We start from the raw sequence: 27,434 nt of genomic DNA on the forward strand, positions 1-27,434 counted from the left end.
AACTAGAGTTAATATCCAAACTCTCATAAGCCACAAATTTAAAGTAGTGTTGTAGGACATTTATGACCATCCACTAATAGTTGTAAGGGTATTTGTGTAATTTGCCACACCACTATGTAAAGGTGGATATGTCTCACATTGTAACGTACTACAAAATTCTTAATAAGAATACTCTCACACTATGTTTTTGACAAGGAAATTTAAGATGAGTAAGGAATTTTGAAATGATATGATTTTATTTTTAGAATTTGTGAATTTTCTTATTTAGTTAACCTAAAGAATAATGGAATGTGAATACAAAAATTTTTATTTTTAACTCACTCATAAAAATTCAGAAATGACACATATGTACATAGAATTTAAACTTAAGAATTGGAGATCCCAAATTTCAAGTTTTGTCCATGTGAAATTCTAAATTTTTATGTTTATGAGTCCAAACAAGGGAATTGGTACATGTCAATTTATAAATTCTGATTTTTTATCAAAATTCCAAATTTATCTTCCTCATCTAAACAAGTGTCATTCTCTATCATATTATTTGCAGCTACAACATATTTTTTTTTTTTTTCCTGAGGAAGAAAGAAGATTAAATTAAAGAGAAACCTCAGAGACACAAGGCCTCAGGAATCATACGAGAGAGTGTTTGTTGCTTGGGTAAGAGCACACCCATCCCAAATATATAAATGAGTACAATTATGCCCAAGAGAAGTAATGATGTCCGCTGTGAAGTTTGCTTCCCCTGTAGACATGATTCTATTCTACCAGCTCAAACGATGAGGCAAGCCATTCAATGTCCTCAACCATGGACCTAATTCTCCATGGAACTGCACTGCATCAATGACAACCTTCGAGTCCCCTTCCACCACAATTTTTCTGATTTGACGTTGTTTGGTATAACACGTTATTAGCACGCTTACTCTTAACGAAACCAAAATCATTAGAAAATAATCCACCAAAACCTTAAATAAAAAAAATTGCAGCCATCCTAGCCGCAAGAAAATAAATCAGAAAATCCCTTCAGGTCCTCGCAAAAACCAATTTCAGCAAAAGCTTGGCAAGGTGACATAAGCTATATATAATCCAATTTACATGCATGGTTAGCAAAATTCCGATTAATCTTATTAAATTAATCCACATGATCTAGGTTAATTGACGTGCTTATGTTCTTGCAAAACAATTTTAAGAACACACATATAAACTTAAATTAAGTTTCGAACCCCAACCTTTAAATTTCATATGAAGATGAATTAGTTGTTGAGGCTCTTAAGTGTTAGCCATCTACTAGGATCCACGCGAATGAATCTCTGGTTGGTGAAGCAGGAAGACGATATACTACTATGTCATTCTATTCTAATAGGTGCAGCAAGGGGAATAAAGTGTGGTGTAACGAGCCGTCCCCAAAAAAATTTAGTCTTTATAATTTTTTAATGTGAATTTACGGAAATGCCCATCGAGGCAAAGACGTTGACTTTTGTTGACCATCTTGTCATGTCATGTAAGGTTCATTTTCTTGGTATACCCTCGTAGTACTCATCGTTATGAACGTGTGGGCGCAAACGGAACGTAATTTGGAGTTATAACGAAGGAGTTATTAACAAATGAAGTCGAGGGCAAACTTGTAAATTTATTATTTTCTGGAATGCTCCAGATTTTTGGAGTAAAATCTAGAAATCCACATGTGTGGGCCAGATTAAAGGGAAGAAAAGTTGGGCGGTGGAGATGAAAGATAAAGGAGAGGAATGAGGACGGGCGCTGCCCAATCGGGAGAAGAGAGAGAAGGGAGGGAAAAGAAGATGGATGGAATCGGTCGGGTTCCCCTTGACCCGCGTGATGACCTGACTTCCTTGGAGTTTCCCGACGATTTTCCATCTAATTTTCCAGCCTTCTTTAACCTTCCATCACCACCAAACCTCACCACAACACCCCATCCCCTAATTCTAACCAAACCCGAAGAATTTTAGCCCTGATGTGGTAAGAAAACCCATTGAAAGGTCCGGATGGGTCTCGGCTTTGAACCACCATTTGTGAAACAATTCCTCTCAATTGCCATCACCAATGTAATTCCCTTGAGCTCAGGAACAACGCCTAATCATTGGTTGGAGTGTTGGAGTTTATATGAGGACGAATCAAGAAACACCTAAATTATAGGGTCCTAACAAGTTCATGGTGATTTGAGGCTTTTCCCGACCAAATTGGACTTGGCCACAAGTATAAAACTTACTCTTCTCGTTGAGATCTTCAATTCTGTGAAGTTTGAGAACTTTTAGAAGTAGTTGATTTTTCCAACAAGTTGGGGGGGTGACCGCCGTGTGCGGCGTCACTTGGGCCGAGGCATCCCCTAACCTTCCTAGGCTAAATTTGATTCTCCAATTCCATACGTGAAGTCTGATTGATGAATTTCCATCGTTTGCACCTAGTTCCATTAAGGTCCACCACTTGATTATTATAGCAATCAACGATCTGATCGTTGGATCGTCACCAAACTTTGATACGTTATAGTACGTAATATTTGAGGATATTAGAAACTTATGGATTGAGAATCTAATTTACGGATCTTCCCGAATAAGATATGTAAGTTATGTGTTCTATTGATAAGAATTCTGAGACATGATTTGATAATTGTTCTAGGCGCCGATCGTTCATGACACCTCAATATTCATGCTAGGGAGCTGTAACGTGGACCTCAGGTGAGTGGGTCTTTTTCCTTTTTATAGTGTGTGTGTGTGTATACCTTACGGATTTCCATAAATGTTTTAAATTGATTATACATAGCATGCCATGATTTAAATGTGTTATATTTAAATATTGCATTGTGGTGAGATTTGTGGTTATGTCAAATGATCCTACGGAGACGTAGGTAAGTTCAGGTAAGTTATTATGTGATTGAAATGGTTGAATTATATGAGCATGCATATATTCATTTAGAGCTTATCATTGCTGCACCTCCGTGTTAGTGCCCCATCCCGAGCCAGGGCACAGCCTTCACGTGATTGTTCACCTCTTGCATCGCACACTCGCCTTGGATCCAAGTTAGGTGCTAACCTGTTGTACAAGTCGCATTAGGCGACTCCGACTCGTAGGTGACCCATGCATAGCACTAGCTTTCACGTGATCGTAGCATTAGAGCGTACATATTTACACCCAGTCTGTTGTACAAGTCACACTAAGTGACTCTGACTCGTGTGCTAGCATAGACTTATGAGCAATAGGTACAGTCATATAGGTCACATTTGGTGACTCCGACTGGCATGTTAGTTTAGACTGATCTCACACCTGGCTTACATTTATTATTGTTGAGATATTATGGCATGACATGCTTCTGTTTTTACTGCACTTATGCATTCATTTTTCGTACCTACGTAGTATTATTTTCTGGAAACTATACAGGTTTTACGGCGAGGGGTTATAATGCTTTCAAAAGGTTTTTATTAAAACTTTATGTTTAGGCACACTCACCCTTGTTTTTCGCCCCTCCATGTTCTAGTAGTAGAGTTTTCGTACTGACGAGGATTATCGGCAAATCTTGGGGTAGAGGATTACCATCGATAGTATAATTCTCACCCTATTTTATTGTACTATACTTATGCTCTGTTATCACATGTGCACTCTTGTATTTAGGCACTTTTAGGTATAAATTTATTCACATTTTCCACATCACTACACTTTATGGCTTCGTCACCTTATAGGTGTCGGCCAACACAACTCGATTTGGAGTCCTAGTGGACATTCCATGTTGGTGTGTGTCAGTAGGGTTTTGGTTTTCAATTTCTCTAAATTGGAGAACATAATTCCTTTCTCTCTGATTTTCTGATTTCACAATGTGTAAAATTCATACTAGGTCTGAAGACCACTTAGGCATATGTAGAGAACAATTCCAATAAGCCAGTAGGGTTACAATTGAAACGTCCACCGCACGTGTGTAGCATGTCTTAGGACACATCCTTTGGGCGTGTGATGCGAGATTTATACGACACACAAATTAAACCCTATTTGTGACAATTGTAGTAATGATGTAAGTAGGGATCGTTCTAACCGGGGATTAACTAGGGGTGCTATCTACTTTGAATTGACTCAAAAACATAAAAACTAAACGTAAAGACTCTTAACAAGACTACTATGACTCAGAACAGCTTTGAAACACTCAAACTGCCTAAAACAATCAAATTGACTCAAACAGAAACTAGAACTTAATTTGGACGAATTTGAAAGTGTTTATGACTCCAAATACTTAAAAACCAAAATAAGACAGATTATAATGACTAAGACTTAACAAAATATGGGGGGATTGTGTTTGGATGAGATTAAATTAAGTGGACAGATTATAATTAAGGACAAAATGTAAATATGAATGTGATGAAAATATGGATGATGGAATAGCTAAGGGGTTCTTCTCCACACATGTTACACTTGCATAGAATATGATTTTCAGTTGGTCTTTCGATAAATTATGAAACTCAACACCCCGGGTTAATTAGGTCCGCTTAAATTAACCGTCAAGTTCTCCTTAAGTTAATGAATTGGATGGGATTGCGCAATGCAATTCACAACATTCTCCAAAAGTCCTTTACGTGAAAAGCACAATAAAGATACAATCAAAGATCATTAAGCATCATGAAAACTATAAGTGTTGACGAGGCCTTCGTTACTATGAAAAGCATGAGACTAGTGCCAAGAATTCATTTAACGCGATTGTTTATAAGCAACCTCCACTACTTGTGAATATAAGTTCATAACTATTAGGTGAAACTCACTTATATTCTAGCGTCATATTCATGCATGAAAATTAAGCGTGCACTCTCAATAAACATACATAAATAAGTTATCAATCAAACGGTTAAACAAATTAAATCCACAACTTATGAAATTCCAACCAAAGGTAATCAATTCATATTGCAAGCATAAACATAGTTTCGAATCACCCCCTAGCTAAAGGGGGTTTAGTTCCTCATACGTACAAGACAAAGAGAATTGAAATTAAACATTGAAATCAAAGAAACACCTAAACATTCCAACAACTCAAACTTGAATTGTATGAACGTTTAGGCCCTCTTCTCTTCCTCTTTGTTGAGGCACAAGGTCTAAGGAAATGTTTAGGGCTTTAGGTGTATGTGGAATGGAGTGGGGAGTGGTTAGAGATGGAAGGGAAGATGCTGGAATTGGAAGTGGGGTTCTTCTGTGTTGGTGTGTTGTGTGATTGTTTTGTGGTGAATGGAATGAATTGTATGAATGCATTGCATGGTTTTATAGGGAGAGAATGGATGGGAGAGCATGTGAATGGCAGCTAGGAATGATTAAAGAAAGGAATGCATGTGGAATGACAACTAGATTGGTTGGTGGAAAGCTGAAAATGCAAATGGGAATGCTGGAAATGCAAGGGATAGGCACGGTAAGGGTGTGTTTGGTGTAATTATGGGTGCATGTGGCTGAAATATAGAATGGGAATGCATGTGAGTGACAACTAGGGTGAATGGTGGCTGCAATGATGAAGTGTGATGGCTGAAATTGCAAGGGAGGTGCACGGCATAAAATGTGTTTTGTGGAAATGCAAGGTAGGGTGAATGATGATGAATGCATGTGGATTAAAGAAGAATATGGAAGTGAATAAATCATAATAGGGCTGCAAGGTTAAAGGGCTAGGGTTTAAGTACATAGAATGGGCCTAAAATAGGGTGGTTTGCATGGCAAGGGAAGGGAAATATGGTTAAGCCCATGGCAAGGTTGTGTAATTGGGTTAGGGCCATTGTTTTGTGTCCTCAAGTGCATACAAGGCCTTCAATTTCATCCAACACTTTGGCTCCAAGCATAAGCTATCCATCCTTAGCCCAATAGTGTTCCAAAAGGCCCCTAAATGCACTTCTTTGCTCCTTAAGCCCTTAGAACCTGAAAACACACAAAAGAAGCATAAAGGACTAAAATAACTAAAGAAACATAACGTAAATGTACGAGAACAAGCCATTTAAGTCGCATGAATATGCTCCTACGCGTGCCGCACACCCCTTTTATCACCAGGTTTTAGGTTGGTTTGCTCCTATTTTTTTTTTTTTTATTAATTTGGTCTTTCCTTTTGGATTGAGCTTCCTTATTTTTTTTAAGTTCATATAAGCAACAGTAAATAGAAGGCCCAAAACAAGTAATAAAAAATAAAAATAAAACATTTAATGTAAACAATTTATGTTAAATTCAACCTTTACTGATTTTATTCTTCAATGTCATTCTATTATGTGTGACCTTGTAGGTTTCAACTAAAGCTAGCAGTGCATAATTTAATTAATCTAATTTTACATAATTAGAAAGCATTCTAATTCAATCTTATGGGAATATCCACAAACGGAATAGTAACATCTAGCAATGACTTTCGGCTACCAGATTAGTCATAATATGTTTGAATTCATACAACACATAGAACTTTAGTTATGGTTACATTGCAATTCAGTTCCTCTGTCTACTATATTCCGATAATATATTTTAGAGCATGGAACATTTGTTAAACTCTAAGCATGAATATGATCATCCTAATATATCTCATGTGCGTTGCTTTGGCCAGATACTTATGGAAAAATCGTTAGCGTAATTGACAAACACTTAAGAAAGGTGAGAATGCGTTTGCTAAAGGGTATCTGAAGGGCACCTTAACATGTAAATAACTCGAAGGCTCATCACCTGTAGGGCAGACAGATGTAAGGCCCTTTGAGGTACTATGTGGTCTGCTCACGACGTCCAGAGGTTTATTTCAATGATTTTAAATGTTTATTTTTGTTATAAAATTGTCAAGATATTTGCTTTCAAAACTAAAAAGATCAAATTTTGAAGCGACTAAGCTACAAGTCGGTGCACTATTAACATTTTGCCAAAAGAAAAGGAAAAGAAAATAGTAATATTTGCCACTTAGTACTACAATTTAGTAGTATTCCTCTTCACTTATAAGTGAGAGGTCTTAGATTCGATTATCGCCAAAAGCAAATTTAAAAGAAATTAGTAAAATTTAAAAGGAAAAATGAATTGATAAGTATCAAAACAAAAGGGAATGTTGGAAGGGAAGGGGGCTGGTCTTTTCCTTCCCCTCCATAATATTAACAAGGGTTAATCTCAGTTTACTACCTTGAAGTTTCTTGGTTTTCAACATTTGGTACATTAAGTTTTTTTCGTCTCAGTTTAGTACCTAAAGTTATAATTCTAGGACACTTTCATACATCCATTAAGTTTTCTGTCAGAACCTCTGTTAACTGATGACATGGGCGCCCATGTGGACAATGACTAAGTGCCATGTGTCAATATCGGGCCACGTGGAAATTAAAAAAATATTTAAAAATTAAAATAAAATAAAAAAAGAACATTTTGTTTACCCACCCCGTCTCTTACCTTTCCCCAACCCACCCCCTCCCTCCCATCTTTACTCTACAACTCGTACCACCCTCCCTTCCATCTTTCCTCTACAACCCAAACTCACTCTCACTTTTCTCCTCTACAACTTGCACCCACCTTTCCCGCACACCCAACCTAACAAAATCCCGAGGAGAGAGAAGAACCGAAGCACTGAAGCAAGGTTGCCACGAGGTGCTAGTGCCAGAGTCCAATGAGGCAGCAACGAGGGCTAGGAGTGCTAAAAAATCAATTGAGGATTGCTAATTTATCCAAATTAAGGATTTGGGTCAACTGGGTTTTTGATAAATTTCAAAAACTGGAAGGGTTTCCTGATGAATTTGAATTCTTTTGGGTGGGATTTTGTTGGGTTGGGTGTGTAGGGAGGGTGGGTGTGGGTTGCAGAGGAGAGAAGGGAGGTTGGTACAGTTTGCAGAGGTGAAAATGGAGGGTCTTGTGGGTTGTAGAGAGAGATGGGAAGGAGGGTGGGGGTGAGGTAAGAGACGGATGGGTAAAAAAAAAAGTTTTTATTTTTTATTTTTTTATTTTTTTAGTTTTCATGTATTTTAAAAACTCTGACCATCCTCTCCTACCTCACATCCACCTTTCTCCCTATTTTCGGCAAATCACCTCCCAAACCCTAATATTCCCAATCCCCAATTTTTTACTAGAAAGTGGGTTCGAGCAGAGCATCCCTGTAATACCTTGAAATTTTAAATATATGAATATGTGGAGAAAAATTGAAAATAAATCGATTTATGGTTATGTAAGATTGAATTGAGAACTTTTAAAAGTTTTGTTTCCGAAAATTATTATAATTTACATAGTAAAATTTATCGTTAAGTTGAAAAGACGAAAATGCCCTAGTTGGTTTAACGTAATTATATAAGGATGTATTTTATCCTCATATATTTTGGCATATTTCTTGACTTATTTGGATAGAGGACGATTCCACAAGCGTGTAGGCGAAAACCATTCGACAAATGGGGTTATAACCATGAAATAGAAATGAACGAAAGTAAGGGCAAAATAGTTATTTTGCCATGATTTTGGGAAGGTTCCAAATTGTGTTATGGATTGAAATATGCTATGGGGAAGGAACAAAAAAAAAAAAAAAAAGGAATCGAGGAGACCAACTAGGAAAGAAGAAGGGAAGAAGGGGAGAGGGGGCCGAATCAAGATAGGAGGGGGAAAGGAAGTGACCAATGAGATACATGAGAAAGGAGAGAAAGGAGAGGAACCGAGGGAGAACACCGTAGCCAAACCGGGTCATCCCTTGACCCGCTGCCTGACTAGGCGTTAGCCATGATTTTTGATGCCTTTTCAGGCAATTTCTCTAGCGATTAGAAGTGACATACCACCTGGAATTGACCTAGTACCCTTTCCTCTTCCAATTTCATAAAAAACCGAGTTAAATTGGCCTTGATTTCGTGATGAACTCACTGGCGAGTTCGTGGGGTGTACGGCTAAATTCCGCCATTTTTTAAGGTGGTACAGTCGACCACCACCATCAAACTACTCCTCATGAGGTAGAGAACAAAGCCTAAACAACTATAGGGTGCGGCAGAGCACTGAAGGTGACGGATTAAAGCCACCCATTTCTAGGGTTTTCGGTGACTCGGGGCAGCAAGCCGGCGTGTGCGGCGGCACGTGGGCCGAGACCTCACCTACCTTTCCTAGACTAATTTGGATACCCTGATTCCATATGTGATGTTCGATTCATGAAATTTCGTCGTATGACTATAGTTTTGATAGAGACCGCCACTTAGACATTATATGATTTGACGATTCGACCATTGGATCGGCACCAACTTAATTACATAATAGAACATAATATTTAAGGATATTAGGAACTGACGGATCAGGAATCTAGCATATGGATCTTCCAGACTAAATTACTAGGGTTGTGGACCCTACCCTCGACCTTGATTGACGGTTGGCTTTTTAGTGAATTAGGCCGAATTATTTTGGCGTGTCATTTATCTTAGAGTGTTGTTGGGATTTCATGGAGCTTAATGGGCTCATCGTGATGATGTTTGTCTCGATTTATGTATTGTGGCACCATATTGAGTTATACTTGTTTATTAAATGTGATTTCTATTGAATTGTTATTTTTATCTTTAGACATCGATCTATCTTTATTAATTGTGATTTGATTGTAGCTTGGAAACGTTTATGAAATGTGGGTTGTTTTGTATGATTGGTATGTTTATGCCTTCAGCTTGAACGAAATGTGGCATAGGTCGAGTTGTATTGAAATGTGAATTACGAAAGGCTCAATCCCTCTCAAGGGTACGTAAGTAGTCTAACAGGGGTTAGATGCACCCTTAAATAATCGAAATAAATCTTTTGTTGAGAAATTGAACTAAGAAAAGGAATTTGGTGAGTAATTTTAGATTTAACCTTATGTTTTGGTAAATAAATGTTGGTCATAAATTTTTGTGAGAGATTAAGAAATTGAAGTAGAGAATCGTGATTAATGGTAGTTAACTAAACAAGAGTTTAGTTTAGGCCTATCACCGATATTAGTTTCCGAAATAAATATTTCGGGGCGGGGGTTACAACCCCGGTCCAGTTCCTATCCGAGATATGCATCGACCCGGCTCCATTGGCCAACTTATCTGCTTTGTTCTCGAGCGAAAACCAGTTTGGTTGGGTTGTGGAGGTTTTCTAGAATGGGAAGTGGAGGATTTTACAGAATTGAAGGTGATTTGGGGAAAAAAATTGGGGCTTGGGGCTTGGGAAAATTAGGTTTCGGGAGATAGCTGAGAGTGGTTTGCCTCGGATGTGAGGTCGGAGCAGAAGGCCAGATTTTTAATTTTTTTTTATTTTTTGAATATTTTCCTCTTTTTTTTTTTTTTTTGAATTTTTTTAATAGCCACATGGGCCCATATTGACACGTGTCGCCCAGTCATTATCCATGAGGGCGCCGCATCATCAGTTAACGGTTGATTTAATAGCAACCTTAATGGATGTATGAAAGCGTCACAAAACTATGATTTTAGGTACCACTCTAGGACGAAAAAAACTTCATGTACCAAATATTGAAAATAAAAAAACTTCAGAGTAGTAAACTGAGATTAACCCTATTAACAACTAGCATATGGGCACACACAAAATGTGTGAGAAATTTTTTTATTTTTGTTTTTGAAATAGAAAGAGAGAGTAAATGTTAAACCTAAGTATATGCTGAAAAGGATCTCTGCGAACTGGAAGGATTGTCTTATCCAACCACAAACAAGAAACTGGCTATAAATAAGCCTTACAAACAACTGGAACGGAAAAACTGCAGCCCACGTTAAACATAATCCTAAACGTGGTAAATGACTAAGTCTCTAAGTAAACAACTACAACTGATTCCTAAAAACTAGGATTTATTGAACCATGCAGTTAACCTGCTTACAAAAGATAACCCTATGTTTACGTAGTGGATAAAACCACTACGTCCACAAACCTTAATATTCTATCATCCTCCCTTAAACTAATTGCAATGCAATCAGTTTACACCTGGTTCCAAACGCATCCCCATAAGCCCACGCATCTTCAGAAAGGCATCAGTCTTTAAAGGCTTAGTGAATATATCTGCTATTTGCTCCTGAGTGATGCAATGGACCAGCTGCACAGTTTCATCTTTAGTCAATTCACGAAGAAAATGGAAGCGCACATCTATGTGTTTGCTTCGACCGTGCATGACAGGATTCCTAGAGAGCTTTATTGCTGAGCTATTGTCACAATAAATTGTTGTAGGACCTCGCTGGACTTGACATAGTTCTTGCATTATCCTTCTCAACCAGATTGCTTGACACGCACATGAAGCTGCTGCTATAAACTCAGCTTCAGTTGTTGATAATGTAACTATAGGTTGCTTCTTCGAAGCCCAACACACAGCTCCTGCACTCAACATAAACAGATACCCCGATGTGCTCTTTCTGTCATCTAAGTCGCCTGCATAATCACTATCTGTAAAACCTCTGAGCTCAGCATGTCCTCCCTTGCTGTATTGAATCCCGAGACCAATCGTGCCTTTCAAATACCTCAGAACCCTTTTTGCTGCTGCCAAATGCATTTCTGTTGGACACTCCATAAATCTGCTAAGTAAACTTACCACAAACATAGTGTCAGGCCGAGTGGCTGTAAGATACATGAGACTCCCCACGATTTGTTTGTAGACAGTGCTGTTGACCTTTTCACCCGTGTCATCCTTTGTCAACTTGGTACCTGGAACAATAGGATTCTGTACTGAGTTGCAATTCTCCATATTGAACCTTTTCAACACATCCTGTGCATACTTCTTTTGACATATAAATAATCCTTCTTCCTGCTGCAAAACTTCGATTCCAAGAAAGTATCTCATCTTGCCAAGATCAGTCATTTCAAACTCATTCATCATTGACTGCTTAAACTCAGTGAACATGTATTCATCATTGCCAGTATAAATGAGATCGTCAACATATAGACAAACAACAAGAATTTTACCTCCATCGCCAGTTTTGATAAACAAGGTGTGCTCATATGGACATTTCACAAACCCTTCCTTCAAAAAATAAACTTCTATACGACTATACCAAGCACGAGGGGCTTGTTTAAGTCCATATAAAGCTTTTCTTAGTTTGTAAACTTTATGCTCTTTATCCTTCAGTACATACCCAGGTGGTTGTTCTACAAATACTTCTTCATTAACCTCCCCATGTAGAAAAGCACTTTTCACGTCCAATTGATGAATTGTCCAGTCCTTTTGCGCAGCAAGTGCAATCACAATTCGAACAGTTTCTAACCTGGCCACAGGAGCGAATACTTCAGCATAGTCGATCCCATATTCCTGAGCATACCCCTTAGCCACCAGCCGAGCTTTGTACTTATCCACCTCTCCATTCTCATTAAGCTTCGTTTTGTAAACCCATTTGACTCCAATCTTCTTTCCCCCTTTAGGTAAATCCGTTAATTCCCAGGTGTTATTCCTTTCAATGGCTGCAATTTCTACATCCATAGCTTTCCTCCATTTAGAACTTGTCACAGCTTCATTGTAGTGAAGCGGATCACTGTCAGCTAAAAATGCCAGATGCACCATGTCCTCTTCTTCAGATAATCCTTCTCCTGTTACGTAATCTCTCATCCATATTGGCGGAGCCCTAGTTCTGCCTTCCTCTGGACTGGATGCATTTACTTCCGAGACTTGATCCGAGTCACTGTTGCTGCCTGTGTTATTGTCATTCTCACCAGAAACATTGCCATCTTCTCCCTGATTATCAACATCATTATCTTCAGTTGGTTCATCTTCATCGTCATCCCACTCCAACACTGCTAAGACAGCTTCAGGATAATGTTCCTCCCAATCCCAGCTATTGTTCTCATCAAAACGAACATCACGACTAATTATGATTTTCTGCGAGACTGGATCAAAAAGTCGATAAGCCTTCGTCCCTTCGCTGACTCCAAGCAGCACGCACTTCAGACTTTTGTCATCCAGCTTAGTCCTCTTATTATCTGGAACATGTGCATATGAAATACATCCAAAGATCCTGAAGTAACTTACTGATGGTATCGTCCCACTCCATGCCTCCTCGGGAGTTTTATTTTTGACTGCAAACGTGGGACTTCTGTTGAGCACATGCACGGTCCAGTTTGCTGCTTCTGGCCAAAAGGTCTTTGGCATCTTCTTCTCGATCAATAGACTTCGAACCATGTTCATGATGGTCCTATTCTTGCGTTCAGCCACTCCATTCTGCTGTGGGGTGTAGGCTGCTGTGAGTTGACGTTGAATCCCATTCTCAACACAGAATTCAGCAAACTCATGAGATGTGAATTCCCCTCCACGATCCGTGCGTAGACTTTTGATACTTGCACCTGTTTCTTTCTCCACAAGGCTTTTGAATGCTTTAAAGGTTTTAAAAGCTTCTGACTTCTCAATTAGAAAATAGATCCAAGTCTTACGACTAAAATCATCAATGAATGTGAGTAGATACCTCTTCTTGCTGTTAGATGTAGGTTGTATCGGGCCACATATGTCTGCATGGATAAGTTCTAAGATTTGATCAGCCCTCCACGTACTGTGCTTTGGAAAAGGATCTCTTGATTGCTTGCCTATCAGACAATTCTCACACACTCTTGAGGAGTCCCTTATTTCTGGTAGTCCGCTCACCATTTGCTTCTGTTGTAGCGTCTTTAATCCGCCAAGACTCAAGTGCCCATATCGACAGTGCCACAACTGAACTAGATCATCTGTAATGGCTGTAAAACATGCCTGTTCATTGAATTGATGCTGAGCAACAAGAATGAACATGCGATTTGCAGCCATGACCGTTTCTATGATCAGTCCTCGTTCAGGATGGTAGATCTTGCACCTCCCTTGTTTAATGAGAATAGCAAGACCTCTCTCCTGAAGCTGACCAATACTCAGGAGATTGTTTTTTAAGGCAGGTACGTAAAACACTCCCGTGATCACCTGAATTATTCCATGCACTTGAAGTCGAATGTTCCCTTTCCCCATCACAGCCATGCTAGTATTGTTTCCCAGTTTCACCGTTTCTCTGAAACTTCCATCAAAGTCCAAGAACAATGCTCTCTTTCCACACATATGGTTACTGCAACCAGAATCCAGAAACCAGATGTCCTCTTTGATCTCCTGAGTATCCACGTATGCCATGAGCAACATCTCTTCACTTGCTTCTGCATAGTTGACTTTTCCTTCCTTATCTCTCTTGGGGCATTCATACTGAAAATGCCCTAGCTCATGACAGTTATAGCATTCAATTGTTGACTTGTCAAACATCTGTCTGCCCCTTCCTCTACCTCTTCCACGATAGCTTCCGCGACCACGGCCTCTTCCACCATAGTTCTCTTCGTGAACCACCTTTAGAGCTTGTTCTTCCACGACATGTCCAATCATCCGCTGCTCATGAACCAACAAACTACTTTGCAGTTCGTCAATTGAAAGAATGTCCAAGTCTTTGGATTCCTCAATTGAACAAACCACATAGTCATACTTAGGAGTCATCGATCTCAAAATCTTCTCAATAACTTCTACATCTGTCAGTTTGTCACCATTGATCCTTCTTTTGTTGGCTATGGTTAACGTTCGACCAAAGAATTCGTTCACAGTCTCTCCCGTCTTCATGTGTAGCATCTCAAACTCCTTTCGAAGAGCCTGCAACTGTGCTCGTTTGACTCGAGCAGTTCCTTGATACTTCTGCTTCAACGAATCCCAAATCTCTTTAGCCGTGTCCTTGTTCAGGATTGTTTCCAAAACAGCTCGGTCGATTGCTTGAAACAGATAGTTCTTAGCCTTTAAATCTTTCAACTTGTGCTCCTCGAACACTTTTCGTTGCCCTTCTGAGAGTGAACCTCCTTCTGCTACTGCAGGAATTCCATGCTCCACAAGACTCCAATATTCCTTTGAACGTAGGAAATTTTCCATAAGCATTGCCCAATGATCGTAATGCCCTTCCAGCTTTGGGATGGATGCTTGCACAAAACCACTTCCTTCTCCTGCCATGTTCACGTACTTCTACACTCAAAAGATTACGATCTCTCAAGCTTCGATCAAGAGCCCCAGGGTGGGGCTCTGATACCAAATGTTAAACCTAAGTATATGCTGAAAAGGATCTCTGCGAACTGGAAGGATTGTCTTATCCAACCACAAACAAGAAACTGGCTATAAATAAGCCTTACAAACAACTGGAACGGAAAAACTGCAGCCCACGTTAAACATAATCCTAAACGTGGTAAATGACTAAGTCTCTAAGTAAACAACTACAACTGATTCCTAAAAACTAGGATTTATTGAACCATGCAGTTAACCTGCTTACAAAAGATAACCCTATGTTTACGTAGTGGATAAAACCACTACGTCCACAAACCTTAATATTCTATCAGTAAAAGAGTGATAGATAATGTGAGAGTGAGAAGTTTTTTTAATTTTTAATTTTTAATTTTAATTAGAGATATGTTAGGATTACATGTGGGTGAGGCTTAGAAAAAAAAAAGCAATATTTGGTTGTGTAAAATTACATTTCTGCCCCATATTTCTTATTCATGTTCTGTTTTAATTAGAGAGTTAAACCGGTAATTTCATAGAATTTTGATGTTTTATTAATTAGTAGAGATTATAGATATGTTAGGATTATATGTAGGTGAGACTTTGAAAAAAAAAAATGTAAAATTTGGTTGTATGAAATTACATTTCGATTCTATATTTTTTATTCATGTTCTGTTTTAATTAAAGGTTAAACTGGTTATTTAAAAAAATTTTGGTTGACGATAAATTAGTAGAGATTAACACCGGTATCCGTATGTTTTTAGTTTTGGGTGGTCCAAAACTCCAAATCCGAGGATAAGAAAACCGCTCACTCTCTCTCCCTCCCTCTCTTTCTCTCTTCCTCTCTTCCTCTCTCGCTTCCATCTCCATCTCCAATTCCTTCTTCCTCTGTTTCGCGCTCAAGCGACTGACTGAGACTCACTGACTACATGCCAATGCCTTTGAAGCTTTATGTGTAGAAGAAGAAGAACGAGAAGACAAGAAGAAAGATATGTCAGTCTTATCAATTTCATCATCGTCGTCGTCGTCCGCAGCCGTTGGATTCTGTCCTTCCCACAAACACGCCCTTCCCAATGCCTCATTTCTCACCCCACTCCATCTCGTTGGGGCCCACCCAGCAAGTGACCAGAAGAATACCAAGAAGCAGAAGAGGAGAGCCGCCGCCGTTGGAGGAGGAGTCGTCATGGCCACCAAGCTCACAGTCCTCAGGACCCACCATACCCTTTTCTGTGATGAATTGTTTAAGGACAGGAGCTTCCAAGGTTTCAATCCTTTGAATTACATTCTGCATTCTTGTTACTTTTTTTGCCCATTTCAGTTGATTGCTCTACGCTCTCACCTGTGCAACCTTGCTGTTTTACATCGAAATTTCATGTAATAGTGTGACATTTTTTTTTTTTTTTTGAGATGATTTTTTTTTGGTTGAAATATACTTCTGTTGGATATACCAAGATGTAGTCGTGGAAGGCCCGGCTTTAGTGATGGTCAATGGATACTCATTAGCTAAATGGAGGCACATTCAAGTGTTCAATGTGTTAATTGTGGTGGTGAGTGGTGGTGTTTGTGTTGGTGACGGTGCTGATAGTGATGGGCACCCATTGACCATCCCACCGGCTTATTGTTTAGAGTTGGAGAACAGAGGAGATTTGAATTGTTTTTTCTTTTCTGTGATATTCCAACGGTATGCAACTTTTCCTTATGATTTATCGGTTGAAATATGCAGCAAAAACTAGAGATCCTCTGTGTTTCCGGGCACAATATATCTTATCCACTACACCGCGTTCAACATCAACAGCAACAACTACAGTGCTTGATATGGAGAATCTCAGACTACCTTCCTTAGAATTTAATTCCGATTCTTTGGCTTCAAGTAGACCGTGGACATACACAGGGGCAATTGATCCTTCCACTGAGGTAATAGTTACTAATCGAGAATGTTTAGTCAAATGCCTGCTGGATTTACATGATTCTCAGGTAATAGATAAATTACACAAACTAGGTTTGCATTCATTCAATTAAATAACAAAAAACGTTCTAAAAATTTGACATGGATTATGGTTGGGTTCTCAGATAGTTTTTGAACATGTTTTAGCTGCTGTGGCCTAGCCACCTTCACTTGTTCATCGCATACTTGCAATGACAAATTCTGATCGCATGCTCTATTGTGGGTTTAGAGTTTAGGATTCCAGTATTTTCTTTCCCCGTTTGATTTTTTATGTATGAAGGATGTTGAGCTTACAACTCTAATTAACTTGGGTGGATATCATCAGGCGAACTTTGGATCAACTTTAGCTACAGAAACTCTTCTTACGAGTGAAGAGGCTGTAATAGCAGCTGCTGCGGCTGAAGCTGTTACTCTTGCAAAAGCAGCTCTGAAGGTTGCAAAGGATCTGGCTATGCTGGTTAGCACTAATCACTCTGCTAAACCAGAAATTTCATCTCCAGTTTCTCCAGAGACTAATGCTTTGCATTTCAATTGGGCTCAGCATATAGAAACTAAACCGGTTAGAGTAGGAGCTTCCATGGGAGCTGAAACTGCATTTTTGGAAGACCATTTCATTCAATCTGCAGAAAAAGAGTCAGAAGAAGTGGAGCGAACAAATGAAGAATTTGAACTTCTGCAGGAGCAACTTTCCAAGGGTATAACGGCAAAATCGAGTCGTCAAACCGAAAGGAAGGCCAGAAGATCAAAAGCAGCAGAAAAGGCTGCTGCAAGTGTTGTGTCTGTGAAGTCTGGTTCAACCAGTAGAAAAAAGCGTTCTTCAGTACAAGAAATAGACCACTCAGATCCCTTGCGTTACTTGAGATCTACTACCCACACATCTCGGCTTCTTACGGCGAACGAAGAAATTGAGCTTTCTGCAGGAATTCAGGTACTACTAGTGTCATCGTGAGGGTTTTGAATCCACCTTGTTTATTATGAAATATATCAACTACTCCTTGCAATCTTCATTGATACTGCACCCTTGCACCCTCAGACAATATAATAACAAATAAAAAAATGAATGAAAAAGTTTGTTTACCCTTTTTGTAGCTGATAAGGTTGCATCCACGCTGATAACTACTCACAAATATACTTCCATTTTGCAGTGGTTTAAAAATGAACCATGCACACAATACCCTTTCCTGGTTTAAGTATGACTTAATGTCTAGCTAACATTTCGTCTAATTATGTGGGTTATGACGGAGGCTAAAATATACTACACCCATGGGTTGATATGTAATCTATTGATAGATTCACTAAAAATTGTTTATGGCCAACATTTTAGGAAGTTACTTTTCCTGTTCATGTATTTCATAGAATTAAATTCGAAGAGTATAACTGTATAAGGCTTTTGCTGGGAAGCTTTGGATTACAATTAAGCATGGATTTTGATTGATATAGTATGTTATCATGTCATGGATGAAAAAGGGGAAAATTTCAAGGAAATTGTTCAGTCCTAGAAATTTAAATGCACGTAGAAGTAGTTATAGAACACAAGTAGAAGTAGGAAAATAGTAAAGTCGTTGTAATAGTTTACAAGTAGAAGTAAAAAGACATTAAGAGTTTCAATTGCACGTATAGTTCAAGAAATATGCAGGCTTTAAAGAAAACGTTCTTGGAATATCTAGAGTTAATTTGACTATTGTATTTTTATTTCAGGAACTACTGAAACTGGAAAAGCTGCAGGAGGAGCTTGCGCAAAGATGTGGCAGGCAGCCCACCATTGCACAATGGGCTGCAGCAGCAGGAGTTGATCAGAAGACTTTGAGGAAGCGTGTAAACTATGGTATTCTGTGCAAAGACAAAATGATCAAGAGCAACATAAGGCTTGTTATATCAATTGCAAAAAATTATCAGGGATCTGGGATGAATCTTCAAGATCTTGTGCAGGTATGGTTTTATCTTTGTCATCATAGATATATATAATGGGTTAGGATTGGGGGTACCCATTTTTTGACATACATTTTGACACGCACTCTGTATGGCTCACTTCGTAATGTATTTCAACGATCCAACCGTCTATCTTTTAGGTCTTTCTCAAAGATCATGTCTACCAAAGTCACCCAAATCTGCAACCTTATGACTGTTGGATTAAATGATAGTCATTTTAGAGTTTCCTTCCTGAACCGTATCGTCCATTTTCTTTACTACAAATAATATTTTTCAAAGATGATCTATGAATGATGATCTCTGAAATATAGACAATTTTTCAAAGATGATCAATGATGATCTAGTTTCAATGGTTTTGGATTGGATTTGTCTAATATTGTTCAAAGATGATCTATGAATGATGAATTGAAATATAGATAATTTGGATCCTTGAAAAAGTTATGGATTGAGCCCTACAAAGTGTGTAAAAAATGGATGTCCTCTACTCTAATCCAACCCATATATTGTAAAATATATATATATATATATGTATGTATGTATGTATGTATGTATGTATGTATATATGTGTGTATATTATGTATGTATTTATATCTGTGTGTGTATTTTGTTTTTAATATAAATTACTCTCTCCAGAGGATGAAAAAAAACTATTTTCTTCAAGTCTTGCCACCTTTGAGTTCTTATTCTTGGTTATTGACTTTCAGCAAGGATGTCGAGGCCTTGTAAGAGGTGCAGAGAAATTTGACGCTTCAAAGGGTTTTAAGTTCTCAACCTATGCACACTGGTGGATTAAACAGGCTGTTCGAAAATCTCTTTCCGACCAGTCCAGAACAATTCGCTTACCCGTGAGTTTTACCTTCATAAATTTCTTTTACCCTGTGGTTGCTATTTGGTATCATGGGTCGTGATGGTACAATTGTTGGGACCCCACTTCACATTCCTGCTGAATTTGTGTATGTTAGTGCTTCATGTTTTTAATACTCTTTGCATTTACAATATTTTGGTAAAACAGTTTCACATGGTGGAGGCGACGTATAGAGTTAAAGAGGCCAAAAAGCAATTGTATAGTTTAAATGGAAGACATCCTAATGATGAAGAAGTTGCAGAGGCAACAGGGCTATCGATGAAAAGGCTTTCTGCTGTATTACTGACTCCAAAAGCCCCTAGATCTCTGGACCAGAAAATTGGAATTAACCTGAATCTTAAACCTTCGGTCTGTCCTCTCTACATCCAATGAAACGGAAATTTTTATCCAACATTTTGTCACCTTTTGTGTGCTCCTTTTCTGACGATTTCATGTTGTTCTTCACAGGAAGTAATCTCAGATCCCGACGCAGAAACAGCAGAAGATCTGCTGATGAAAAAGTTTATGAAACAGGATTTGGAGAAGGTACTAGATAGTCTCAATCCTAGAGAGAAGCAGGTTGTCAGATGGAGGTTTGGATTGGAGGATGGAAGGATGAAGACATTGCAAGAGATAGGGGAGCTGATGGGTGTTAGTAGGGAGAGAATTAGACAAATAGAGTCATGTGCGTTTCGAAAACTGAAGAACAAGAAAAGAACTAAACATTTACAGCAATATGCAGTTTCATAGCTCATACAGGGCATCTTGATTTTCATTTATATTATGGCTTCAATTTTCATGTTGCCGAGGGGAAATGTACTCTTTTCACTTTCTGTAATACGAGAGAATATTTGTGCACAGAAACAGAATTTTTTGGATCTAGCATTTCAAATTCTTTTAATGTATCAAAGTGGAAAGAAATTCATATGAACAAGCATAAAGACTCGTATCTCAGGTACTATTTTCACTCGATTTGAACTCCTACTTCCAGCATTCTTTCTGCTAACATTATTTCTCTCCACACCCATGCAGTGTTAAGTAGTGTTTGATCATGCACCGTACAGTTTGTTTTCTCAAAGGAGAAGCAGTCAGCGTGCGTGGTGGATAAAATACATCGGTAAGAGGTTCATTCTATCTGGAACTTGCCATCGTAGTGTGGTCAGTGCGGTAAGGCACTACAGTGGTTTTCAGCTTGTCATGGTTGTATGCTAACATGGACAGGGATGTTCGTTCAGCATAGATGAAATTTGCAGGTTCGTTTCAATCCAGTTCAACATGGAATCACACTCTGGTACGTCTTCTTCAATATGGTTGATCCCGGTCTTATTTCTGATTCCCCAGTTACAGAGGTTTAGAATTATTTGTCATCTGATCGAAACTATCCTTGTTTTCAGTTCCTATTTCCTTTAGCTTTTGATGTGATTAGTTGTACACTTTTAGATCTTTATATAAAGGTTAGTTCAACTTCTTCATAAACAAGTTTGCTTCTAGATCAAGTAATGAGCCTACCAAAAAGCCAACGTTTAAGGTATTGCTTTGGGGATATTCAAGGTATGTTGAAGGAAATGAAAAAATTATGGCAAATTTGGAGGTAAGAGATGAATTACTCACAAAGAAAACTTATAATCGTCGCAAAATGGGAGGGTTAGAAGGGAGAAGTTTCGTTCATGTCAACTCCTCTTATAATCATCGCAAGATGAAAAATCATTCTCCTTCACCTTCAATGTACCTTGAATTTGGAGGTTATCCATTCCAATCAAATCTTTAATACCAAACGAGGCTTAAGGCTTCAACTTCCAATGATAAAAGTTACAACATCGACAAGAAATTCATTTTCCATTTTGGCCCCTATTGTTTCAACTTTGCAATTGTGGGAGGAGAGAATCAAACTTGGAATATATCTTTAACGAAAAATGGGCTATTAAAACTTAAACGCGAGGAGAGGAAATTTGGACATTCGACTTCTTCAAGAGAAATATTATAAAATTAAGAGCTAGTTCGTGATAATGTAAACTCATCTATTATTGGAGTTTGTACGTATGTCATATTTTGATGCGTTATTTTTCGCCATGCAGTCTGAGTTATTTGATTTCATCTTCAGTAGTGTAGGGGTTATATTAGACCACGGATTGGTTCTGCCTTGATTCATATTCGAATTCATTTCTTATCGGATCAGCAGAATTCAATTTGAATCATTGGATCTGATGCTAATCGGATTCATATCATATCAGATCCTTATCAGATTTAATTTTTTAAACCCTTGGAAAGATTAAAATATTATTAGTAATCTCATTCCTTTATTATATTTTTCTATTTTTAATTAAAATTTTCTTGTTGAATACTAAGTTTTTTTATTGCATAATAAAACTTAAATTACCTTTACTTAAAAGTATAAATAATATAAAAATCAAATAATATGTTATATTTGTTGATTTTAAATGCCCTTAGTTGATCTTGTTTATCGATAACCTCTGGTGTTTTGCAAGCTTATAAGATGATGCTAGCGAATATATGAACAATAAAGTAAACACGCTGCGCATAAACACAAAGAATTTAGCGAGGTTTGGTGAACTTTGCTTACTCCTCGTGTGATCTCTCTTGAGACCTGCATTATAGAGAATAACAACCTGGTTACAATAGCATAGAGCTTCTCCAAGGGAAATCAAAATCCTAGGTGGAATGTCGTTATGCATATTTGACATCAAAATCTTTCCAACTGAAGTGTTATTTGTTGATTGGACTTAAAGGCTATGTGATTAAAAGTCAAATTTGACATCAATATAAAATTTATTTTTAATTAATTTTAATGGTAGGTCCCTTATTACACTAGCATTTTAATTAATAAAAATTTTGTTTCAACATTTTTTTAATAATTACAACATTTAAAGTTCTATTTTAATAAGAAAATAACATTTGACAATTTGATTGGAAAAGTACAAAATTTGACATAAGACTTTAAATTGTCACATCAGCCATCAATTACAACTTGAGTGTTATAATTTGACATTTCCTTTGAAGATGGTCTTAATGTGCTAAACCCCAAAACCTTGTTTTAAATCTCTCTCTCTCTTTCTTGGGTGAAAGCACTCTTACGGAATTTGAAATCAATTCTTAGTAAAAATGCAAGCTAATCGAAGAAAAATACTTAAAGTGCTTCCCAAACAAGCCCATAAAAATGTTGAGCTACAACACCAGATTTGAACATACCTAAGTTTGAAGAACCTCTTTGTGAGCTTTGAATGATAGGATAACATTCCATGTCAAAGATATAAAGTTAGCAGTAAGGACCTGGAAACACAAAAACAAAAAGAGTATTAAGAAAAATAAAACGAGAGGATTCCCGAATGAAACTGGAAAATAAGTAGTTTACATAAAAGCCAGCTTTCGAAATGAAACTCATAAACATAACCCGATGAGGGTTCTAAATTCTAATCGCACACCTAATTCGTTTCAATCCAGTTCTACATTAGGTATCCCATCCATTTTCCTGTACACCGAATTTACTTTCGATCACAGCATTCCATCAATTTTCAGTCTTTTCCGGTCTAGCTTTTTATCTTTAAACAAGCTCAAGTATAATCCAGTTTATGCCCTCTCAGGTAGACTGGATCATTCCAGTCTAGGCTGAATGAAAATTACGTGAACAAGAAGTGGTATCAGAGCTAGGTTTGGCTGATATCCGTTTATAATGGAGGGTGCAACTGGCTTTAACTTATTGTGTATATCGCGTTTAAGAATAGGAAAACAAAACAACATCAAGAGGCAGAAAGAGAGTCCCTTCTGTGACACCAAGAAACCCGTGCGTTGAGACTCTTGGCTCCTTGCAGGGACTATTAAAGGTCGGGGGCAGTTAGGCATCTGCAGTCTGAAACTTTATCATATCCCAAATAATATCCCTAAGCATATTCTGTCTAGGAGCCATAAAATATGTATAACTTCTTTATACCGTTCTAACCTGGAATTGCTGTGGGACAAACCGAAAGTTAAGAAATTGGAAAGGTATCCACAGTTGCCAATTAGCTAGCACAGCAGAAAACCACTCCTACGCAAACAGATACTTCATATTAACAAATGTAGTTTGTATGCAAATTTACAAAAGTAAATACAATCATTCCATTAGGTTTCAAAGCACATAGATTCAATTCTTTTAACACCACCTGTTGAAGCTTGGGTACAACTTGTGAACTTTTTCCCTCCAGAGTCATCAATGTTGATAAGAAAACTCCAATGAATATAGGAGCAAAAAGAAACTGCAGCAACATTAACCCGAAAGTTACAATATGTATTTAAAAAAATAATTATCACTTGTCATGAACTTTAATAACCTGAAATGAAAATTTGAGGTCACCTGATCAAGTACGAGACGCAGGAATGCACCTGATGCTCCAGGCATCGTTACCAGTTTGCTTAGATACAAATACCTAATGACAAAAGGTGGTGTAATGAAAACGTACAAGAGCAAAACATGAAAAGGAAGGAAATACACATAGAAACAAAGAAAAATTACCATGAAATTAGATAGATTACTTATTTACAAATCCAATGTAATTTTAGATTTTTTTTCCAGGGAACTTGATGGCGTGAAATGCCATATGATAAATTAAACTGTCTGCTGTACAGGAGGGACAGAACAGACATTAAAATTTTGTACCAAAAGGATGTACCCATACATTCATATCAGTTGACAGTTACTGTGCGTTTCTAAAGTTCGTATCCTATTCGTATCTGTTTTTAAATGATAACAACAATAATGAAAGCAGTACTATAATGATGATTCTAAACTTCAGGCTTACAGATGGAATTTTGAATTGTTACCAGAAATGCAACGTCGGACCTACTAACACCAGCCCCAACAGGGTAAACAAGAACGTTCTTTTCAGGTCCAGGTACGGAGCTTTATCAATGACAAGCTGGGGCAAAGAATCACATTAGCATTGTCATACTCTGAGAGAAAACAGCATGATCACATAAAGATAAGTGATAACTACCATTTTGCAAATGGTACAACCACTCAGTATAATAACTTACAAATTGTACATCATTGTGCGCACCAGAAACCACTCAAAGTTTCAACATTACAACATGTGAAAAACTTTATTCTTTTGAAAGGCGATTGAGCCAATACAATGCCATGGTCTTGAGGCAGTTACCTATTCAGCTTGATTTTAGAGATGATATACAACAAGAAAATTGAGCATCTCAAGTAACAAGTAACACCACTCTAACAGAATAATCTAGGATCACCAGTCCTAGTTCAAATAAACTTCAGTATGTTATTTCTAAATCAGAAAGATAACTGTGTAGCTTACTTGAGATCAAGGGTTCAAGATAAGTGGTTCTAGCAAGCACCAAATCAGATTTGCAAAGCTAATCCATTGTTGGAACAGAGATCATAGCATTAGTTTTGTCCCTTTCAAGTTTTATCTTCTTCGTTCTTTGTTCTTCCAATTTTCTTCTTTATAAATCACATCTAATTTGCCAACTCAGCCGTCCACCCCGATAACAGTTTTTTGTTTCTTTTTTGTCAGAATCATAAGATGTCTAATAGTCCCCATTAACTCCTAGTTTGGTTCTAGACCCCTTCAGTAGACTAAAACAACATTTTTGAACTAAGAATGCTGAATACAAACTATCAGTATCAGATGAACGTGTCTTCTAGACACACGAAAGTGCTTTCTCCAAGCTGCCTCGTTATAAAATTTTCAATGACACATTATATCTATTTGGGGAAAGAAACATGAATCTTAAACCCCCTTTAACCCTTGTTTTCCCACTAAAGTATCCAGAACTACCTTGGGACCACACCACAACCCTAATCCCCATCCCCAAAATCCACAAACTCCTAGATTAAGATGACAACATTATACCAGTACAAATATACTTGAGTGACAACAAAAGATAAGGAAAATATATGCAATCTTGAACAAAAAATGCACACCAAGGATGTTGAAATGCAAGTTGAAGATAACGCAGAAAAACAGAGAAAGAAAGATAAACCACTCAACAAATTTTGTTAACGGAAACTACAGGAACATTACCTGGCAGACTACATCCCCAGTAAGAGTTAAAAGGGCAGATGTCAGAGCTTTTGTTGCAACAGGATACTTTGCAAGAAGATCCAAATACCTGAAAATATACAAAATCCAAGCTGGTAATGCTGAACAGGAACATTATTTTCTGACTGATTAGCTGAGAAAAAAGTTCATAATTCTAATTCTATCCTCAGGATTGAACATAAGACCAAGTGTTAGTGTACATAAAATTTGATACATATGCAACCCAAGTCGAAGACTATGTAGGATATTGAGTAATGTACAAAGCCTGAGCATTTTAAACTGCAAACTTACCAAAATTCAACTACAGGCTCTAAGCTTTTTATCCCGCTAACCGTTAAACTTTCATCTTATATTTTATTCTTTGAAATTGGAATTGTTTCATTACAAATGTACAGAAGGTTCAATTCTTCGTTTTATACAGTCAAAAGTAATGTTGTAGCTATCATTAGAAAATACACATCAATGCAACAAAAGCTTGGACATTGAAATTTGAAAATAAGGTTACCACGAAAGCAATGACCAATTGTTTTCACCACGACCACCGCCTTCACTGTTTGCACCGCCGTCACCTCCGCCGCCATAGTTTCCATCACCAGAGCTGCCGCCTCCACCAGTTCCACCCGACCCACCATCGGAAACAACCGAGAGACGAAACCGGTCATAACCCAGTTGCCTAAAACCTATTTCAGAACGACCCAAGTCCTTAAGCCCGACTTCAATGCCGGAATTCAGGGCAAATGAGTGAGGCTGGCACATAGAAGATCTCCGAAAGCTCCTTATTTGAACTGGATTTGCTGCAATCCTAGACACAGTACAAGAATGCAAAGAGGGTCTACGAGAACAGCCAACGAACCGGTTTAGGAACGGGATTTTACGAGTGAGTGAGAGGGATGCAGGGTTTAGAGCCATTTCGTGCTATGAACTGAAGCGGCACTTGGAAATGTGACGTTTTGGGGTCGATAGGCATACAAAAGGGCTGCCTGTTCTCTCGTGTCACGTGTTACTAATTAACAACCGATTCACCAGTGTCAGACTACTTAGTACTGGTTGAGGTAATTGTGATGTCTATATAAGAACAAAACACCGTAAAAATAATCCTATTACATTTGTTACTTTAACGGTGTGAGTTTGATAAATATCGAGTTTTATATATCAACTCGCAAAGATGCCCACGTTCTGTTGCAGGTTTAAAACCATGATCACAATTTAACACACTTATTATCTCAAGTAATGGGACTAATTAATCTTTCCAACAATGATTATCAACTAAAATTGGCCCACAAATTAATTAAAAAGAAAGACCAAGTGAAAATTTGAACACTATTAGCAGATGCATACATATACAAGAACTTTTATAACCAATGTTTTCTATTTTGTTTTTTTACTTTCCGTTGGTCAATTTCTTTGCACCTCTTTCTCAAATGCAAACTCAAATCTTCTCAATTTTATACCTAAAATGTCGAATTAGATCATCAAATTTCAGGATTGGATAACTATGAAAATACTACTATTGTGGAACAGAAAACATAAGGAAACAACAGCAGGGCAAGGTAGCAAGACGTTGTTCTTTAGGCTAGGGTTTTAAAAAGAAAATTCCCTTCTTCCTCCGGCAGCTTCTGCTTTGCCGATTTGCTGCTTTTCTCAAGCAGGTTTCTGGAATAGAGTGAGTGAGTTTTGGGTTCGCTGAACATTAGGAATCTGGTGGTGAAATTGATCTCGATGAGTAGCTAGGGATTTGGGTTTGGAAGTATCTGGATAAAAACGTTA

At 37.9% G+C, this 27,434-nt stretch overlaps 2 protein-coding genes across 4 annotated transcripts; one reads left to right on the forward strand and one right to left on the reverse strand.

The window, feature by feature from the left end:
- Positions 1-15,692: 15,692 nt before the first annotated feature.
- LOC137712954 (RNA polymerase sigma factor sigB-like) lies at positions 15,693-20,992 on the forward strand. 3 transcript variants are annotated; one of them, XR_011065253.1, is made up of 8 exons: positions 15,693-16,155; positions 16,617-16,807; positions 17,164-17,766; positions 18,537-18,767; positions 19,472-19,612; positions 19,780-19,980; positions 20,080-20,566; positions 20,644-20,992. XR_011065253.1 is itself a non-coding variant. In XM_068452165.1 (8 exons), exons 1-8 carry the CDS (start codon positions 15,885-15,887, stop codon positions 20,359-20,361), a joined length of 1,836 nt encoding a protein of 611 aa, XP_068308266.1. In that variant the 5' UTR covers positions 15,694-15,884; the 3' UTR covers positions 20,362-20,992. The 3 variants fall into 3 exon arrangements, 2 of the variants coding, with proteins under 2 accessions (XP_068308265.1, XP_068308266.1); XM_068452165.1 differs by having other exon boundaries at positions 15,694-16,155; positions 17,164-17,295; positions 17,380-17,766; positions 20,080-20,992; XM_068452164.1 differs by having other exon boundaries at positions 20,080-20,992.
- Positions 20,993-22,012: 1,020 nt separating this feature from the next.
- On the reverse strand, positions 22,013-26,606 carry LOC137712956 (protein sym-1-like). The gene is made up of 8 exons (XM_068452166.1): positions 26,173-26,606; positions 25,650-25,737; positions 24,427-24,521; positions 23,960-24,032; positions 23,769-23,861; positions 23,567-23,653; positions 22,819-22,899; positions 22,013-22,216 (listed from the first exon to the last, which is right to left on the reverse strand). Exons 1-7 carry the CDS (start codon positions 26,574-26,576, stop codon positions 22,819-22,821), a joined length of 921 nt encoding a protein of 306 aa, XP_068308267.1. The 5' UTR covers positions 26,577-26,606; the 3' UTR covers positions 22,013-22,216.
- Between the last annotated feature and the right edge of the window lie 828 nt (positions 26,607-27,434).

This window comes from Pyrus communis, chromosome 13 (assembly GCF_963583255.1).
Source record: "Pyrus communis chromosome 13, drPyrComm1.1, whole genome shotgun sequence".
Taxonomy (NCBI): domain Eukaryota; kingdom Viridiplantae; phylum Streptophyta; class Magnoliopsida; order Rosales; family Rosaceae; genus Pyrus; species Pyrus communis.

Bases quoted from the DNA above. Each gene is read 5' to 3' on its own strand.
- LOC137712954 (XM_068452164.1), top strand. From the start codon at position 15,885: ATGTCAGTCTTATCAATTTCATCATCGTCGTCGTCGTCCGCAGCCGTT. The intron at 18,768-19,471 runs GTATGGTTTTAT...ATTGACTTTCAG, and splicing joins ATCTTCAAGATCTTGTGCAG to CAAGGATGTCGAGGCCTTGT. The intron at 19,613-19,779 runs GTGAGTTTTACC...TTGGTAAAACAG, and splicing joins CCAGAACAATTCGCTTACCC to TTTCACATGGTGGAGGCGAC.
- LOC137712956 (XM_068452166.1), bottom strand. From the start codon at position 26,576: ATGGCTCTAAACCCTGCATCCCTCTCACTCACTCGTAAAATCCCGTTC. The intron at 25,738-26,172 runs GTAACCTTATTT...GTATATTTTCAG, and splicing joins AATTGGTCATTGCTTTCGTG to GTATTTGGATCTTCTTGCAA. The intron at 24,033-24,426 runs GTAACAATTCAA...TTTTGTCATTAG, and splicing joins GGTCCGACGTTGCATTTCTG to GTATTTGTATCTAAGCAAAC.